This window comes from Capricornis sumatraensis, chromosome 6, assembly GCF_032405125.1.
Source record: "Capricornis sumatraensis isolate serow.1 chromosome 6, serow.2, whole genome shotgun sequence".
Classification (NCBI taxonomy): domain Eukaryota; kingdom Metazoa; phylum Chordata; class Mammalia; order Artiodactyla; family Bovidae; genus Capricornis; species Capricornis sumatraensis.
In genome coordinates this window covers 95,545,285-95,565,591 of record NC_091074.1, presented here as the reverse complement: position 1 = coordinate 95,565,591, position 20,307 = coordinate 95,545,285, and the positions used below count along the sequence as shown (strand labels likewise).

The 20,307-nt window shown below is 36.1% G+C and overlaps 1 protein-coding gene across 2 annotated transcripts in view; it reads right to left on the bottom strand.

Moving 5' to 3' along the window:
- Positions 1–20,307, bottom strand: part of AUH (AU RNA binding methylglutaconyl-CoA hydratase) — a 183,228-nt gene that overhangs the window by 155,380 nt on the left and 7,541 nt on the right. For both annotated transcript variants that reach the window (XM_068974231.1, XM_068974232.1), the window contains exons 2-3: positions 7,388–7,455; positions 7,191–7,278 (exon numbers count right to left, since the gene is read on the bottom strand). In XM_068974231.1, coding sequence (XP_068830332.1) covers positions 7,191–7,278; positions 7,388–7,455 — 156 coding nt within the window. The remainder of the gene's footprint in view (positions 1–7,190; positions 7,279–7,387; positions 7,456–20,307) is intronic.

Sequence of the window (20,307 nt, the reverse complement as noted above, 5' to 3'; positions counted from 1 at the left end):
AGTGAATATAAACAAATTATACTATATCAAACTAAAAAGCTTTTGCACGTTGATGGAAACTACCAACAAAACAAATGGAAAACACATTTGCAAATTATATTATCTGATAAGGGATTAATATCCAAAATAAACAAAATACTCATACAACTCAGCATCAAAAACAAATATTCTGGTTAAAAAATGGGCAGAAGACCTGAATAGCCATTTTTCCAAAGAAGATATACAGATGGCACACAGACAGGTGAAATCACTAATCATTATGAAATATAAATAAAAATCACAATGAAATATTACCTCCTATCTGTCAGAATGGCTATTAAAAAAAAGAAAAACAAATAACAAGTGTTGATGAGAATATGGAGAAAAGAGAACCCTTGTGCACTGTTGGTGGGAATACAAATTCATACAACCACTATGGAAAACAGTATGGGCATTCCTCATAAAACTAAAAACAGAACTCTCATATGACCCAGCAATTTCCCTCCTTGGGATCTTTCCAAAGAAAAGAGTGTAGAAATCATCATTCATATTTTTAAATATATAGACTTGTATATTTCTTCTTTCCAAACAAAAAACTAAAACACTAATTCAAAAAGGTATATGCATCCATATGTTCAATGCAGCATTATTTACAATCACCAGCATAAGGAAGCAACCTAAGTGTCCACTGATAGATGAATGGATAAAGATAATGTGGTGTATATACATATGTGGTCAGCAGACTATTGCTCAGCCACAAAAAAGAAAAAACTCTTGCCATTTGCAAGAACGTGGATGCACATAGAGGGCATTATGCCAAGTGAAATAAGTTAGACAAACAAAGACAAACATTCTAAGATTTTACTTACATGTAGAATTTATAAAACAAAACAAGTCAACAAACATAACCAAACAAAAATAAGTCACAGACAGAGAACAAACCAGTAGTTGCCAAAAGGGACAGGGCAGGAAGATGAATGAAATAGATGAGGAAGAATAAGAGGTATAAACTTCGATTTACAAAAGATGTGAGTCATAGGGATAAAATGTATACCATGGAGAATTCAGTCAATAATATTTAATAACTGCATGGTGACAGATGGTAACTAGACTTATCACAGTGATCATTTTGTAACGTATGGAAAGAATGAATCATTATGTTGTGCACCTGGACTTAACACAGTGATACAAGTCAGTCACACTGCAATTAAAAGTGAAAAAAGAAAGTTTTATGTTGTATATCACAACTGTCCTCATGGTTTACACACCTGTCAAAACTGACATATGTACTTAAAACAGCTACACTTTACTGCAAGTAATTCCTACGTCTATAACACAGGTTTTTTTATTTCCAAAAAAGAACCTTACACGGAATTAATACAAATTTATATCATTTGACATTACTTATCAAACTCTCTAAGGGACTAACATTTAAACTAACAAATATAACAACTTGAGATCCTAAACAATACTGAATAGATAACTTCATTAATCAGAGGACTCCACATACCTAACTGTCATCTTGAACATCCACTTGAACAATATATCACTCAATAAAACACACTGACAATTTTAGTGCCAAGTTTTTAGTCAGAACGTAATTTACTAGAACTCAAAAGCAGAAGCAAAAGTACCTTTACTTTAAAAAAAAAAAACCATACTAGTATAATTCAGTGAATCACTCAATTTAGAGTTCTACATCAATTACCAAGAACTGTTTATAATCTATTTCAGGAATTTCAAGACAAAAAAAATATCCTCAGCCTCAGTAATTTCTCATAAAATTTTTGATAAAAACAATACATACATACTTTGCTACCTAGTGTTAGAACACTAAAAGAACAAGAAAGTGAACAGATGAGCAGGATTAAACATTTACATCCAATACAATAGCCTAATTAAAATGTCTTTCTCATGATTTGATTACAGATAATGTTAAAATTTTGACTCAAACATTGAAACAGTAAAATTATTTCAGTTTTTTTGGTATGTCTGTTTCTGTGCATATAAGAAACAAGATAAAATTACTCAGTACTTCACAATGAACTCTAACTATCAAAATGGTATTTCTCAGTATTCTAAGAAAAATATATGCAAATCATAAACCCAGAAGCAATGTTCAAATCCATAAGAAAGAAAACGTAACACTGATTTCCAACCTAGAGTCATGCTGTGGATAAGGCATAGTATCTGAAAACATGTGTAAAAAACATTTACAGTCATAATGGCTATGATATACATTTTTGTGCATTTAGATTTCATTGTGGCTAATCAGAGAAAATCCATTTAACCATATTACTGTAACTAGAATGCCATTATAACATTACACATATTCTCAGTCACCACAGGTGACTCTGAGTGCATGAAATTTTAAGAACTTAGAGACCTCATAACCCAAAAGATTAAAATCACTGATTTAGTAAAAACCCTGCCCCAGGAGTCAGAAGGAATTACAGCAAAGCCACCACCTTTAAACAGGCACTTAGGTTCACAGGGGTTCTATTAAATGAAAGCATCTGAACTGTGACACACAGTTTTTACATTCTGAAATTTTTCCTCTCAAACATTGCAACAATCATTCAGAAACTCAATTAATGTTATGATTTTGGTTACCTAATACAGAAAATACACTAAATACATTTGCTGTTTTTCAAAATTATTTTCTTTGTGTACATTCACTTAATACAACTTCTTAATATACTTATTACAGAAAGCTGAACTACATCTGTAGACATAGTTGGCACAGGTGCAGTCATAATGGGAATATCATTTTACAGGTAGCTATCTCATACAACATCCCTTCTGACTATACAGTGGAAGTGAGAAATAGATTTAAGGGACTAGATCTGATAGACAGAGTGCCTGATGAACTATGGACGGAGGTTCGTGACATTGCACAGGAGACAGGGATCAAGACCATCCCCAAGGAAAAGAAATGCAAAAACGCAAAATGGCTGTCTGAGGAGGCCTTACAAATAGCTGTGAAAAGAAGAGAAGCAAAAAGGAAAGATATTCCCATCTGAATGCAGAGTTCCAAAGAATAGCAAAGAGAGATAAAAAAGCTTTCCTCAGTGAACAATGCAAAGAAATAGAGGAAAACAACAAAATGGGAAAGACTAGAGATCTCTTCAAGAAAACCAGAGATGATACCAGGAAACATTTCATGCAAAAATGGTATCAATAAAGGACAGAAATGGTAGAGACCTAACAAAAGTAGAAGATATTAAGAAGTGGCAAGAATACACAGAAGAACTGTACAAAAAAGATCTTCACGACCCAGATAATCATGGTGGTGTGATCACTCAACTAGAGCCAGACATCCTGGAATGTGAAGTCAAGTGGGCCTTAGGAAGCATCACTATGAACAAAGCTAGTGGAGGTGATGGAATTCCAGTGGAGCTATTTCAAATCCTGAAAGATGATGCTGTGAAAGCACTGCACTCAATATGCTAGCAAATTTGGAAAACTCAGCAGTGACCACAAGACTGGAAAAGATCAGTTTTCATTCCAATCCCAAAGAAAGGCAATGCCAAAGAATGCTCAAACTACCATACAATTACACTCACCTCACACGCTAGTAATGCTCAAAATTCTCCAAGGCAGGCTTCAGCAATACGTGAACTGTGAACTTCCAGATGTTTAAGCTGGTTTTAGAAAAGACAGAGGAACCAGAGATCAAACTGCCAACATCTGCTGGATCATCGAAAAAGCAAGAGAGTTCCAGAAAAACATCTATTTCTGCTTTATTGACTATGCCAAAGCCTTTGACAGTGTGGATCACAATCAACTGTGGAAAATTCTGAAAGAGATGGGAATACCAGACCACCTGACCTGCCTCTTGAGAAACCTATATGCAGGTCAGGAAGCAACAGTTAGTACTGGACATGGAACAACAGACTGGTTCCAAATAGGAAAAGGAGTAGGTCAAGGCTGTATATTGTCACCCTGCTTATTTAACTTATATGCAGAGTACATCATGAGAAACGCTGGGCTGGAAGAAACACAAGCTGGAATCAAGATTGCTGGGAGAAAAATCAATAACCTCAGATATTCAGATGACAACACCCTTACGGCAGAAAGTGGAGAAGAACTAAAGAACCTCTTGATGAAAGTGAAACAGGAAAGTGGAAAAAGTTGGCTTAAAGCTCAACATTCAGAAAATGAAGATCATGGCATCCGGTCCCATCACATCATGGCAAATAGATGGGGAAACAGTGGCAACAGGGGCTGACTTTAATTTTCTGGGCTCCAAAATCACTGCAGATGGTGACTGCAGCCATGAAGTTAAACGACACTTACTCCTTGGAAGGAAAGTTATGACCAACCTAGATAGCATATTAAAAAGCAGAGACATTACTTTGTCAACAAAGGTCAGTCTAGCCAAGGCTATTGTTTTTCCAGTAGTTATGTATGGATGTGAGAGTTGGACTATAAAGAAAGCTGAGCACCGAAGAATTGATGCTTTTGAACTGGGGTGTTTGAGAAGACTCTTGAGAACCCCTTGGACTGCAAGGAGGTCCAACCAGTCCATCCTAAAGCAGATTAGTCCTGGGTGTTCACTGGAAGGACTGATGTTGAAGCTGAAACTCTAATACTTTGGCCACCTCATGCGAAGAGGTGACTCATGTGAAAAGACCCTGATTCTGGGAAAGACTGAGGGCAGGAGGAAAAGGGGACGACACAGGATGATTTGGCTGGATGGCATCACTGACTCGATGCATATGAGTTTGAGTGAACTCCGGGAGTTGGTGATGGACAGGGAGGTTCCTCTGCTGCAGTTCACGGGGTGGCAAGAGTTGGACACGACTGAGCGACTGAAGTGAACTGAACTGAACAGATTTACATAAAAAGTCAGAAATCAATCAGTGCAACCTCCAGCGCATGTGGGGATCACTTTATATATATATATATATAAACTTTTTATTTTATATTGGGGTATAGCCAATTAGCAAAGTTGTGGTAGTTTCAGGTGAACAACCAAGGGACTCAGCCATACATATATATGTATCCATTCTCCCCCAAACCACCGGAATCACTTTAATAATGCTTAATTACCTGTTCCTCTAGTATATTAGAAAAAGGATACAGGAAAAAGAACCAAAGGCAGGAGCCAGAGCTACTGTCGGTGAATACGAGAGTAGTCTGAGACAATTTCAGAGAAACTGCTCACAACCCAATAACCTTTGAAAAAAAAAATCAGTGAATCACACAGCACACTCTAAAGGCTAATTGGTGGTGGTGGTGGTTTAGTCGATAAGTCATGTCTGACTCTTGCGACCCCACGGACTGTGGCCCATCAGGCTCCTCTGTCTATGAGATTCTCCAAGCAAGAATGCTGGAGTGGGTTGCCATTTACTGCTCCAAACGGCTGACTAAATTCAGCAAGTACATGGTGAGTCTCTATTCTATGCTGTGATGTCAGAATATATAAGAAGATTTTCAAGGGAGAAAAAGAGAAGTTACTATCTTCAAGAAATTTGATGCAAGATCCCTTCATAAGCTTTAAGTTTCTGGAAATGAACAAGATGCCACTAGAACACAGATGTACAGAGAAGAGAAACCTTTGTGGGGGCAGAAAGGGAAGACGTAAATAAAATGAGTAACTTTAGGGAATGGGGAGCTAAGAGAATGACCAATAAATGAGTACACTATTTGTGAGGATTTTTCTTTTGAATATGACTACTTCAGAATAAAAGTTAACACTCTAATTATGTGAAAGGCTGTATTCTTCAACAAGAATGAATAAATGCTGCTCCGGCTGCTAAGTTGCTTCAGTCGTATCTAACTCTGTGCGACCCCATAGATGGCAGCCCACCCAGGCTCTGCCATCCCTGGGATTCTCCAGGCAGGAACACTGGAGTGGGTTGCCATTTCCTTCTCCAATGCGTGAAAATGAAAAGTGAAAGTGAAGGCGCTCAGTCATGTCTGACTCTCAGTGTTTTTCATATTATGAAAACAATTTTAATAAATGTTAGTCCTTATAAAAACTATGAACAGCTACAATATATTGACTACTGCACTGTGCATTATGTACACTGTCACATCAAGCCTCTGACAACACCAGGAGGATAGCATTACTCAAGCTGGACACACGTAGAAGCAGCAGAAACTTGACTGCAAATCGTCCTCACCCAGGCAGTGGATCAGCCAACTCTCTCTGATTACCAAACTGAAGCTAAAACTAATTCGTTTATATATGGTACATTATATCAAAAACTATAATTCATTTACACTGAATGTTCTTAAATACCATAAAATTTTACAGCATTTTAAGGTGGAAGCTACAGAGTTAGAAGCTTGAAAAATCTAATAATGACAAACTAAAGAATATCGGCCTAAAGCAAGACACTTCTTAAAAACATTCTGTTTAAAAATACTCCCCCATGTTCCCAGCACTGCTCTGGGAGTACTCCAAATGCTCCAAAGTACCTGAATGAATAAAATACTACATGTTGTTCCCTCAAATCTTTGATAATCTCAAGTAGATTATCCCATTTATACGTTTACTGGAAGAAATTTTTTTCACCCCTCAACTTCTACCTTCATTTACTTATTAATAAAATACAATAATACTGTATATTATCAGCATTTATTTATCTTAATCATCTATATTTTTGACTAGTTGAAACAGATTCATTCAACCTCATGACTTAGAAATACTTACAAATATGGAAAATGCAAGGCAACTTAATCTTTGGCTTTTGGTAACACAGCACAAACGGAAAAAAATAAGAAAAACACTTCACTGCTATAGACACCAATTTAAAATAACAATTTGTGGACACATATTTGAGTGGGCACTACTACAAACACAAACCTCCGAAGCTTATGTCTACATCTAACGTTTTACACTGGGGTAGTTACTACTAGTCAGTTGAAGTACTTTTTAAGTAACTTATAAACACAGAGCACATTGTTTTGAGTAGGAGACACAATTTTTCCTTCCCAGCTCATCATTCATAAAGATCATTCAAGTACCACAAACAAATATTCTAACTGCTCAAACTATTTTTTCAACTTCCAAAACAACTTCTCCACATGCTGCAGAGATTTCTTTCTGAGAAAACATTTTTTTTTCTTGTAACAACAGCAGAAAAACAAAGAGGAATTGTTGGTAATGAAATTCAAACCACAGAACACTTTATAATGGAAAATAGGCTACTACTAAGGAAACATTAGACTAGTTTTAAAAATTTAATCTTTTTACATACCAGCACAGAATATCCCAGGGACTTCACTTCTGACTATTATGGTCCGTACTTTCTTATCAGATTTTAAAGCATCCACAGCTTTTGAAAGCTAAACAGAAACAGGGAAGATAAGTAGGAAAAGAGGAAAAATCATTTTCAGGTTGGTATCAACACTGTACCATAATCTTAGAGGCAAATAATTTAATCTTTACACTCACCATTTTTATAAGGTTTTTACTCAATGAATTTTTGGCATAGGCTCTGTTTATTCCAAGCACCACAATTCCTAGTTAAGGGGGAAACAAAAAAGCATTTGAGTTAGTAAGGCATTCAGGGAACAGTTCAGTTCAGTTCAGTTCAGTCGCTCAGTAGTGTCTGACTCTTTGCAACCCCATGAACCACAGCACACCAGGCCTCCCTGTCCATCACCAACTCCCAGAGTCCACCCAAACTCATGTTCATTGAGTCAGTGATACCATGCAACCATCTCATCATCTGTCATCCCCTTCTCCTCCTGCCCTCAATCTTTCCCAGCATCAGGGTCTTTTCCAATGAGTCAGCTCTTTACATCAGGTGGCCAAAATACTGGAGTTTCAGCTTCAGCATCAGTCTTTCCAATTCAGGGTACAGATTCCCATATATACACAGCTAGTTAACTTGGGACTTTGGAATCTACCACCTCTCTGAGGTTCACTTCAAGAGCTTTATCCTAATTTTCATGTTTACCATCCTTTTCAAGCATATTTTTGAAAAATGTGGTATACCTATTTATAAAATCAATCTCATACATAACATTCACCACTTTTATCCAGCCTTTTAGAGAATTTGTAACAGCATGTCCCCTTCAATTTCTCTCTTTACGCACCACCAAGGTAATATGCCACATTTTACAATTTTACCCATTTTAAATTTTACATAGCTTAATCAGACTAAAGAGTAGGAAGGCCACATTTACTGATAAAAATTCTAAATTATGGAATACTATTTAAAATATAGTTTTATTATCCTCAGGATACATAGAAGTACACAATAGCTAACAACTTCTTGTCACAGGCAAGCATTATGGGATCAGCTTTTTTTTGCTAGTGTGTGTGTGTGTGTGTGTGTGTGTGTTTATCAGTCACTCAGTCATGTCCGACTCTATGCAACCCCGTGAATCGTAGCCCACCAGGCTCCACTGTCCATGGAATTCTCCAGGCAAGAATAGGTTCCCATTCCTTTCTCCAGGGTATCTTGCTGACCCAGGGATCAAACCCCCAGGTCTCCTGCATTGCAGGCAGGCTCTTTACCATCTAGTTCTCAATATTTACATCCCAGGTTTCTGTCCTGACCCTGTCCCATGTACTTAACCCGAAGTCTCTTACATTTAGAATTTTCAAGTACATTCGTCCTAAAAATTACAGGAATTTCAATAAACTGTTTTACATGGTACCCATCAAATAAGAAAACGAAATGTATGTTAAGTCTAACTACATTCACTGCATTTTCAAGTATTGTTACTGGTAAAAGAACTTCTGTCTGACTTGGTGTCAATGAGAACTGAATCTTACAATATACTCTGTCACCACACTGTTCCACATCCCAATGGAGGATTATTTTAAGTCAAAAACAAATAAGTAAAGTGGAGCTCATCTGTAAGACTACCACTTTTGCTCAGTATCAAATTTATCTTGGTATATTTACCCCTTTTCAATTCAGGCTGTTTCCTCAGTCTCTTATCATAGACAATAAGTCTGGTCTATTTATCCCCTTACACCATCTGGTTTTTGTCTCTATTTACTTTGTAGAATGGTTTCTAGTCTTCTTACTTCTCTTAAATTCTAACTCTTTTATATTTTAATGATCACAGCAGAAAAATTATATACTGAAATGTTATTCTGCCATAAACTACTTCTTTTGTTTTCATTACTATATTTAAGGATTTTTTTGAAAAATTATGTTTGTCAGCTGCTTACATTATCTATACACTTCATTTCAGGTCAGTAAGAGGACCTCAATAAATACATTATTGAGAATCACTGGTCACATTATTCTGAATATTATAAACCTTTGACAATATATGGGGACATATCATTATATATATCAGATTTCACCCAATCATAGGAAGCAAAGTTAAATCGGTTTAATGATCATTTGTCATTTGTTTTCTGAATTAACCGTTCTTACTGTTTGCCTATCTTATTAGAGTTGTCATTTGCATTTCAAATAATAAACTTTTAGATTACAGATATTAATTCATTATTTATAGAACAGATCTTTTGCCTATCATTCACTTTTAAAAATCAACTTGTTTATGGCATTTTTTTGCACCAAAGTTTTAACTTTTTATATATTATTGCCTTTGCAACTTTTGACTTAGTATCTTCCTTAGAAAGAGTTTACAATGAAAACACATGTTCACACAAACACTTACACCAGAATGATCAGAGAAGCATTATTCAAAATATTCAAAACCTGGAAACAACCCAAATATCCATCAGTTGATGAGCAGATAAACAAAATATAACAAATCCATGTAGTGTAATATTTAGCAAGAAAAAAAAAAAGCATCATCAATACATGAGCAACATGGATGAACCTTAAAAACATGCTGAGTGAAAGAAGCCAGTGACAAGTGAGCACATACTGTGTAATTCCATTTATATGAAATGCTGAGAGTAGGCAAATCAGAAGGGACAAAAAAGGTAGATTAGTGATTGCCTAGGGCTGCTGGAGATGGAGAGATCACGCAGTGACAGCTAAAAAGTGTCGTTTCTTTTTAGGGCAATGAAATGTTCAATAACCTGATGGTGGTGATAGATGCACGTCTCTATAAATGTACTAGAAGCCACTAAATTGTGTATTTTAAACAGGAGAACTTTAAGGTATATGAATTGAATCGCAATAAAGCTATTCTAAAAAAAATGGCAATATTTACTTCGACCTAGAAATAAAGCCAAATTAGAGGAAAGAACAAGGGCAAAAAAGAAGGTACACATGTGTGGTGGAGTGTGAAAGGGGACCAAACCTTTATCCTCCATGGCAAAAAGTCAGTAGACAGATGATACCTAAACGTGAAAATTCCATAAGTGGAAATATATGTATGTTATTTTAAATGAGACGATATGTGCCCAAAACAATCAGTCAAAGGGTTTTAAATAACTGTTTCTGGAATATGGGAAATGGGGTGGAGGAAAGGACTGTTAGTTCTCAAAACAAACCATATTAAATACTGTTCATATACTAACTCTATAGGTAATTAAGAAAAAGTAAAACTAAACAAATTCAAACAAAATAAAGGATTCTCTACCCCAATGAATAAAACAATCCTCTGATACTGTCTCCTTACATTGACCACTTTCATTTCTGCTGCTCTCAACTCCACAGGAGTCTTATTTTCTCTAATATGCACAAACATTTTTGGCTGGAACCACTTACAAAACAGTCCATTATTTTCCTTCTGATTTTAAAAGTCAGACAACTGTACTCTAAATAGCTATAAAAATCACTCTATATCAGTTACATTTTCTAATTACATATTGAGAGTATGTGGAAAGTGCAATTTTTTAGTGCTATTTAAACATAAACTTTTTCTGGCAAATTTATGAAATAATAATAGACTTACATGGTTCTCTTCAATATTCTAAGTCAATACTCAATCTTGTTCAAAAATACTAACAGTTATGTTTTCTGTTCCAATGTTAATTTCTCATTTCCTTCTGCTGTTTCACTTTAGCTAGGACTTCTAGTCCAATATAATACTAGTAAAAATAATAAGTTCCTTTATTTTGTCAATACGTTTAGTGAAAATGTTTCTGAGCATTTCACCGTTTAGTAAAACGTTTGCTATGCATTTCTAATAGCTTTTTTTCAAATTGGGGAAATTTTTCTATGTTCAAACTTACATTTTAAAAAGGTCACTCAGGCCATAGTGTAGAAAACAGATTAGAAGGAAGCAAGAATATACTAGACCAATATCCCTTATGAATACAGATGTAAAAAAAATCCTCAACAAAATACTAGCAAGTCAAATTTAGCAGTCATGACCAAGAGGGATTTATCCCAGGAATGCAAGGGTAGTTCAGCACAAAAATTGAGCAAATACACCACACTAACAAAATTAAAGAAAATATTTTAAAACTATATGATCACCTCAACTGATGCAAAAGAAACACTAGACAAAATCCAACATGCTTTAAATGATTTTAAAGAAATTATAACTGAAAAACCTCAGCAAACTAGTAACAGAAGGAAATTTCCTTAACCTAATAAAGGACATTTATTAAAAAAAAAAAAAAAAAACACTTACAATTAACATCATATTTAATGTTAAAAGGCTTAAAGTCTTCTCTCTGAGATAAAAAAATTAGATAAGGATGTTCATTTTCATCACTTTATTTATTTAATACTGTAATAGAAATTGTAGCCAGGGTAAGTAGGCAAGAAAAAGAAATAAAAGGAATTCAAATAGGAAAAAAAAAGTGAAAGTGAAAGTTGCTCACTCATGTCCGACTCTTTGTGACCCCATATACTGTACAGTCCACAGAATACTCTAGGCCAGAATACTGGAGTGGGTAACCTTTCCCTTCTCCGGGGGATCTGCCCAACTGAACCCAGGTCTCCTGCATTGCAGGCGGATTCTTTACCAGCTGAGCCACAAGGGAAGTCCAAGAATACTGGAGCGGGTAGCCTATCCCTTCTCAGCAGATCTTCCCAACCCAGGAAATCAAACCAGGGTCTCTTGCACTGCAGGCAGATTCTTTACCAACTGAGCTATGAGGAAAAGAAAGAAGTCTATTTCCATTCACAAATAATATGGTCTTACACACAGAAAATACCATAAAAAGTGAACTGAGAAAAGCTGCATAATATAATATCAATATACAAAAATCAGTTATATTTCTATACACTATCAATGAACACTCCAAAAATGAAATTAAGAAAACAATTTGTAACAGCATCAAAAATATATATATACACAATTACTTAGGAATAAACTTAACCAACAAATTTCACTGAAAACTACAAGACACACTGAAAGAGATCTAAGTAATAAAGAAAGACCTCAGTAATAAAACTGAATGATCAATTTGTTTTCAACAAGGATACCAAGACCATCCAATGGTGCACGACTTTTCAACAAATAGGGGTGGACAACTAGATATTCACCCACAAAAGAATGGAGTTGGGCCCTTTACTCACAGCATATACAAAATTATCTCAAAATCTATCTAAGACCTAAAACTGTAACACTCTTAGAAGGAAACAAAAGTATAAATCTTCACAAACCTGATTCAGGCAACACTGACTTAAATATGACAACAAAAGCACAAGCAATGAAAGAAAAAAACAGATAAACCAGACTTCATCAAAATTACCAAAGAAGTGAAAAAACCCACAAACAGAAAATATTTGCAAATGATGCATCTGATATGGGGCTAATATTGAGAATATATAAAGAATTGGTACTACTCACAACAAAAAGACAACTCAACTGAAAAACAGGCAAAGGAGTTGAATAAATATTTTTCCAAAGAAGATATAATAAATTAAATGAGACTCATTTGTATCATTTCTTTTTATTTTCCATATATAAGGGATATCATATGATACTTCTTTCTCTCTGACTTACTTCACTCAGTGATCAACACCGAGTGGTCAACACCGAAATCAGATTGATTATATTCTTTGCAGCCAAAGATGGAGACGCTCTATATAGTCAGCAAAAACAAGACCAGGAGCTGACTGGCTCAGATCATGAACTCCTTATTGCCAAATTTAGACTTAAATAGAAGAAAGTAGGGAAAACTACTAGACCATTCAGATATGACCTAAATCAAATCCCTTATGATTATACAGTGGAAGCGAGAAAAGGATTTAAGGGACTAGATCTGATAGACAGAGTGCCTGATGAACTATGGACAAGGTTTGTGACACTGTTCAGGAGACAGGGATCAAGACCATCCCCAAGAAATAGAAATGTAAAAAAGCAAACTGGCTTTCTGAGGAGGCCTTACAAATAGCTGTGAAAAGAAAAGCAGCAAAAAGCAAAGGAGAAAAGGAAAGATATTCCCATCTGAATGCAGAGTTCCAAAGAATAGCAAGGAGAGATAAGAAAGCCTTCCTTAGCAATCAATGCAAAGAAATTGAGGAAAACAATAAAATGGGAAAGACTAGAGATCTCTTCAAGAAAATTAGAGATAGCATGGGAACATTTCATGCAAAGATGGGCTCCGTAAAGGACAGAAATGGTAGGGACTTAACAGAAGCAGAAGACATTAAGAGGTGGCAAGAATACACAGAAGAACTGTACAAAAAAAGATCTTCACAACCCAGATAATCACACTGGTGTGATCACTCAACTAGAGCCAGACATCTTGGAATGTGAAGTCAAGTGGGCCTTAGGAAGCATCACTACGAACAAAGCAAGTGGAGGTGATGGAATTCCAGTTGAGCTGTTTAAAATCCTGAAAGATGATGCTGTGAAAGTGCTGCACTCAATATGCCAGCAAATTTGGAAAACTCAGCAGTGGCCACAGGACTGGAAAAGGTCAGTTTTCATTCCAATCCCAAAGAAAGGCAATGCCAAAGAATGCTCAAACTACTGCACAACTGCTCTCATCTCACATGCTAGTAAAATAATGCTAAAAATTCTCCAAGCCAGGCTTCAGTAATACGTGAACCGTGAACTTCCTGATGTTCAAGCTGGTTTTAGAAAAGGCAGAGGAACCAGAGATCAAATTGCCAACATCTGCTGGATCATCGAAAAAGCAAGAGAGTTCCAGAAAAACATCTATTTCTGCTTTATTGACTATGCCAAAGCCTTTGACTGTGTGGATCACAATAAACTGTGGAAAATTCTGAAGGAGATGGGAATACCAGACCACCTGACCTGCCTCTTGAGAAATCTGTACGCAGGCCAGGAAGCAACAGTTAGAACTGGACATGGAACAGACTAGTTCCAAATAGGAAAAGGAGTCCGTCAAGGCTGTATATTGTCACCCTGCTTATTTAACTTCTATGCAGAGTACATCATGAGAAACGCTGGACTGGAAGAAGCACAAGCTGGAATCAAGACTGCCGGGAGAAATATCAATAACCTCAGATACGCAGATGACAGCACCCTTATGGCAGAAAGTGAAGAGGAACTAAAGACCCTCTTGATGAAAGTAAAAGAGGAGAGTGAAAAAGTTGGCTTAAAGCTCAACATTCAGAAAACAAAGATCATGGCATCTGGTCCCTTCACTTCATGGGAAATAGATGGGGAAACAGTGGAAACAGTGTCAGACTTTATTTGGGGGGGGCTCCAAAATCACTGCAGATGGTGACTGCAGCCATGAAATTAAAAGACGTTTACTCCTTGGAAGAAAAGTTATGACCAACCTAGATAGCATATTCAAAAGCAGAGACATTACTTTGCCGACTAAGGTCTATCTAGTCAAGGCTATGGTTTTTCCAGTAGTCATGTATGGATGTGAGAGTTGGACTGTGAAGAAGGCTGAGCGCCGAAGAATTGATGCTTTTGAACTGTGGTGTTGGAGAAGACTCTTGAGAGTCCCTTGGACTGCAAGGAGATCCAACCAGTCCATTCTGAAGGAGATCAACCCTGGGATTCCTTTGGAAGGAATGATGCTAAAGCTGAAACTCCAGTACTTTGGCGACCTCATGCAAAGATGACTCATTGGAAAAAGACTTTGATGCTGGGAGGGATTGGGGGCAGGAGAAGAAGGGGACGACCGAGGATGAGATGGCTGGATGGCATCATGGACTTGATGGACGTGAGTCTGAGTGAACTCCAGGAGTTGGTGTTGGACAGGGAGGCCTGGCGTGATGCGATTCATGGGGTCGCAAAGAGTCGGACACGACTGAGCGACTCAACTGAACTGAACTGAACTGAACCAGTAAGATGGCTTTAATTTTTTTTAAAAAAGAAACAAGTATTGACAAGGATGTGGAGAAATAAGAACTCTCATATACACTCTCATACAGTCTGGCAGTTTCTCCAAACACCAAACATAATGTTACCACATGACCCAAAAACATACATTCAAACAAATAACTATATACAAAAAAGTCATATCCATTCAAGGAAATAGTATTCAGCCATAAAAACAAATGAAATGCTGATACATGCTGTATAATAGACGAACTCTGAAAACATTAAGCTGAAAGAACTCAGACATAAATCACATATGGTATGATTCTACTTCTCTGAAGTACCTGGTATAGACAAACTCCATAAAGACAGAAAGGAGATTAGTGGGTTTTGGAAACCTTGGGGAGAATGGGATGAGGAGGAAGTGACTAAGAAGCATGGCTTTGTTTTGAAAGCAATTTGAAAGGATTTAAGACAGTGGTGATGGCTGTAAACATGGAATAACCTAAAAACCCTTGAAAAGTTAAAATGGTTAATTTTGTATTATGTGAATTTCATCTACACAGACCAAACATAATAATAATAATAATAATTACAGTAGGGGATTCTAAACAAGATGCTGCTGCAGAGATCCAGGTGAGAGATCACACAGGCTGTGGAGCAGAGATGGAAAGCAGACTGCTTCTAAACATATACTGAAGGTAGTACCAACATAAATATTATCAATAACATTACAAACTGTTTATAGTCAATCTCTAGATAAAGCACTGGATAAGAGAACAAGATGCAACTATCAAAAGCTCTGATGATATAAACTAAGGTTACAAATCACAGAAATTGTACAGTTAGAAGATTAAAGATGTAGACCAGCAAACAGTTTCTGACCTTACACCAAAAAAAGTTCAGATACTGTCTATATGCATAATGATGTAGGTAACACAAATCAGAAGTGAATAAAATTATCACTCACAACAAGGACTCAAAATATAAACTCTTTACTTTCGATAAAAGAGTTTGAAAGTAAAGAGGCAGCACCCTCCCATGGTGCTTTTTTTGTTGTTGTTGTTAAACCAATGAGCACATATTGCCACTTTAGAATTTTGTAAACCTCAATAATTTAACTATTTTTAATAACAAATCACATGTAATATTCAAAGCACTGAAAACTAGAGGACAGAATACTTTTGATAAACCATATATAATTCAGGCTCCTTAAAATACTATAAAAGTAGTGAAAACTTCAACACTAAAAATATAATGAACTAACCCAGAATCTTTCACTTGAATATAAAGAGAATATGCAGCAATTTTTATAATATCCAAATTTTAGAAACATTAGAAAATCATTAACAAATGATGATCATAAACCTAAAAAATGCAAGTCAAATAAAAAACTACTGCAAACAAAAGCATATTTATTTGAAACACATGAAATTAATACATCCAGAAACAACAGCCTTTGTATAAAGAGATATAGAGAAACAGCGGGAGAAAGGAAACCACTTAGCAGATACATTGAAACAAATTATTTCATTTTTATGAACCAGACAGGAGGCAAGGTGACCTGGGAAACACATAACATAAATGTGCAAGCCCTATGGATAGGCACTTTTTAAACTGAAGAAGAATTAAGCAAATGGAAACATGTTTTTATATTGAAAAAAACATTATGCAAATATACTAATTTTAAATTTAACATAATGCCAATAAAAATACTAATAAGCCTTTTCCTGAAATTATACATGAACATTGCAAAACTCTTGTAGAAAAATAACCATGCAGGAAAAGGAATGAAAACAAAGGAAAAAAACAAAAAGAGTAAAGATGAAGGAGTGAGCACCTGGCCCTACCGAAACACAACACAGCTTTAATCATAAAATAATGGATAACACATCTACAGAGATCATAGAACAGAACAGAAAGACAGTATGGAAATTCAGCTTGCGATAAAAATACCCTTCAAAAGAGTGGAGTAAAGATGATTAAGCAGTGTTGGGACAACTGTATACCAACTTGGGAAAAGATAAAGCATCTATATCTCACTGTCATGATAATTCCTTTATTTTTATCTTGGTGGTTTCAAAAAATGGTGATGTTCTATCATTGCTACCATTTTTCGATAAAAATATGTTCTTCCCTACCACACTATTTCGTGTAATCTCTATGGTTTCATCGATTCTTTATTCAAGGTGCTATATAATCTATTATTTACTGTTCCATTAATCCATTAATGTTCAAATTACCCAGATATGTATGCTCAGTGAGAGCCCTGTAAGGCTGTGCCCTGCCATGATCCTTTTACTATTTGAACACTTCCTTGCTTCCTAGCCCACAAAGATATTCCAGATTCATCTTTCACTTTCCCTGCTCCAGACCTGAAATCAGACATTTCTCCAAAAAGTCCTGGCTTCTTTCAATGGGGGAATAGTCTTTAGAAACCAAAATCTGGATATCAGATATGTTTATTGCTACCATGGTATCATTTCATTTAGACAATTTTAGTGGTGAGAAAAAGAAATAAATGTAAATATGTATACATACAATATACTTATGGTTTTCATAAGTTTCTCCTGGTAAGTGAAAGTGAAAGTGAAGTCACTCAGTGGTGTCCGACTCTCTGCAACCCCTTGGACTGTAGCCTACCAGGCTTCTCCGTCCATGGGATTCTCCAGGCAAGAATACTGGAGTGGGTTACCATTTCCTTCTCCAGGGGAATCTTCCCTACCCAGGGATCGAACCCAGGTCTCCCGCATTGGAGGCAGACGCTTTAACCTCATACATACAAGATACTTATGATTTTTATGAGTTTGTCCTGGTAACTCTAATTCAAATGCAATGCAACAAGTTTCTTCGTCACTTCCCCCCATCCCATATTTGTACCTTCTCTCTCCTTCTCTTTTCATCATAATGAAAAGTCTACTTCCCAAGACCAACAGGTTTTCATTTGCTCTATTCTACAATAAAAAGAAAACAAATTCAGAACTATTAAGCCCAACCACTGCTAACAACAGACTATTAAATAAATGTCAATGTTCTTTCTGACTTACAACTAAATGAAAACAACTTATTCCAAACAATAATACAATAATGTATGTGGTGACTGTAGCCTACAGATAAGTGTAAAGAATGACAGTAATGGTATGGAAGGAAAGAAACAGGAATATGCATTTATACCTTTACCAGTATGAAGTCATATAGTGTTATTAAAAGTAGATGTAGATTAGTTGTAAATATGTACTGCAAATAACATGGCAACCAATAAAATCTCTAAAAAAGGGTAACTGATAAGCTAAAAGAGGGAAGAAAATTGGCAGAAAATTAGTGAAAGTCAAAAAATGAAAGAAAAAAACAAGGGCAATTAATAGAAAACAGTTATAAATCCATAATAATCCCAACTATTTCAATAATAAATTTAAGTATGCATGGTCTAAAATACACTAACTAAAAGACAGATACTGTCAGAGTGGTTTAAAACAATACCCAACCATATGACATATACAAGAAATACACTTTAAATATAAAGACACACATTGATTTAAAAAATCAAAAGATGAAGAAAGATAATCAGTGCTAACGCTAAAAAAGGGCCTCCCAGGTGGCTCAGTGGTAAAGAAATCACCTGCCAATGCAGGAGTCTTGAGTTCAATCCCAGGAAGATCAGCAGAAGGAGACGGCAATGCAATTAAGTATCCTTACCTGGAAAAATCCCACAGACAGAGGAGCCTGGGGGGCTACAGTCCATGGGGTCACAAAAGTCAGACACAACCTAGCAACTAAACAACAACAGCACTAATAAAACCTGGAGTGGTAATATTAATTTCAGAGAAAGCAGATCTCAGAACAAAGAACAGTCTGAGTAAGAAAAGGGGATAATGTTGGAGGGGTCACTTCTCCAACATAATAACCCATGGTATTCACTAAACAATAGAGCTTAAATTTGCATGATTTAAAAACTGACAGAATCACAAGGAGAAATAAACAATTTCATCATTACAGCTGCAAATTTCAACTCGCCTCTATCACTAATAGATCCAGCAGGCAGAAAATCAACTAAATCTAATTGAATACTATATCTAACTGAATATAGAATACTGTATCCCATAACAGCAGACTACTCAATCTCCCCAAGGTCATATGGATATTCACCATGACAGACCATATTTTGGGCAAAAAACACACCATTACAAACTTAAAATAGAAATCATACTGAAGTACACTCCTAAATAACAATGGAAATAAACTCCAGGAATCAGTAACAGAAAGACAGCTGGAAAACTTCAATACTTGGAGATTAAATAAGGTATTTCTAAGTAAAATATAAATAAAAGAAGAAATCTAGAGAGAAATTTAAAATATTTCTAACTAAATGAAACTGAAAATACAACTTACCAAAATATGCGTGTGTCCCCCCAACCCCTTAGGAAGCATCATTACGAAAAAAGCTACTGGAGGTGATGGAATTCCAGTTGAGCTATTTCAAATCCTAAAAGATGATGCTGTGAAAATGCTGCACTCAATATGCCAGCAAATTTGAAAATTTCAGCAGTGGCCACAGGACTGGAAAAGGTCAGTTCTCATTCCAATCCCAAAGAAAGGCAATGCTAAAGAATGCTCAAACTACCACACAATGCACTCATCTCACATACTAGTAAAGTAATGCTCAAAATTCTCCAAGCCAGGCTTCAGCAATACGTGAACCGTGAACTTCCAGATGTTCAAGCTGGTTTTAGAAAAGGCAGAGGAACCAGAGATCAAATTGCCAACATCCGCTAGATCATGGAAAAAGCAAGAGAGTTCCAGAAAAACACCTATTTCTGCTTTATTGACTATGCCAAAGCCTTTGACTGTGTGGATCACAATAAACTGGAAAATTCTGAAAGAGATGGGAATACCAGACCACCTGACCCGCCTCTTGAGAAACCTATATGCAGGTCAGGAAGCAACAGTTAGAAATGGACATGGTTCCAAATCGGGAAAGGAGTACGTCATGGCTGTATATTGTCACCCTGCTTATTTAACGTATAAGCAGAGTACATCATGAGAAATGCTGGGCTGGAGGAAGCGCAAGCTGGAATCAAGATGGCCGGGAGAAATATCAGTAACCTCAGATATGCAGATGATACCACATTTATGGCAGAAAGTGAAGAAGAACTAAACAGCCTCTTGATGAAAGTCAAAGAGAAGAGTGAAAAAGTTGGCTTAAAGCTCAACATTCAGAAAACTAAGATCACGGCATCTGGTCCCATCACTTAATAGCAAATAGACGGGGAAACTGTGGCTGAC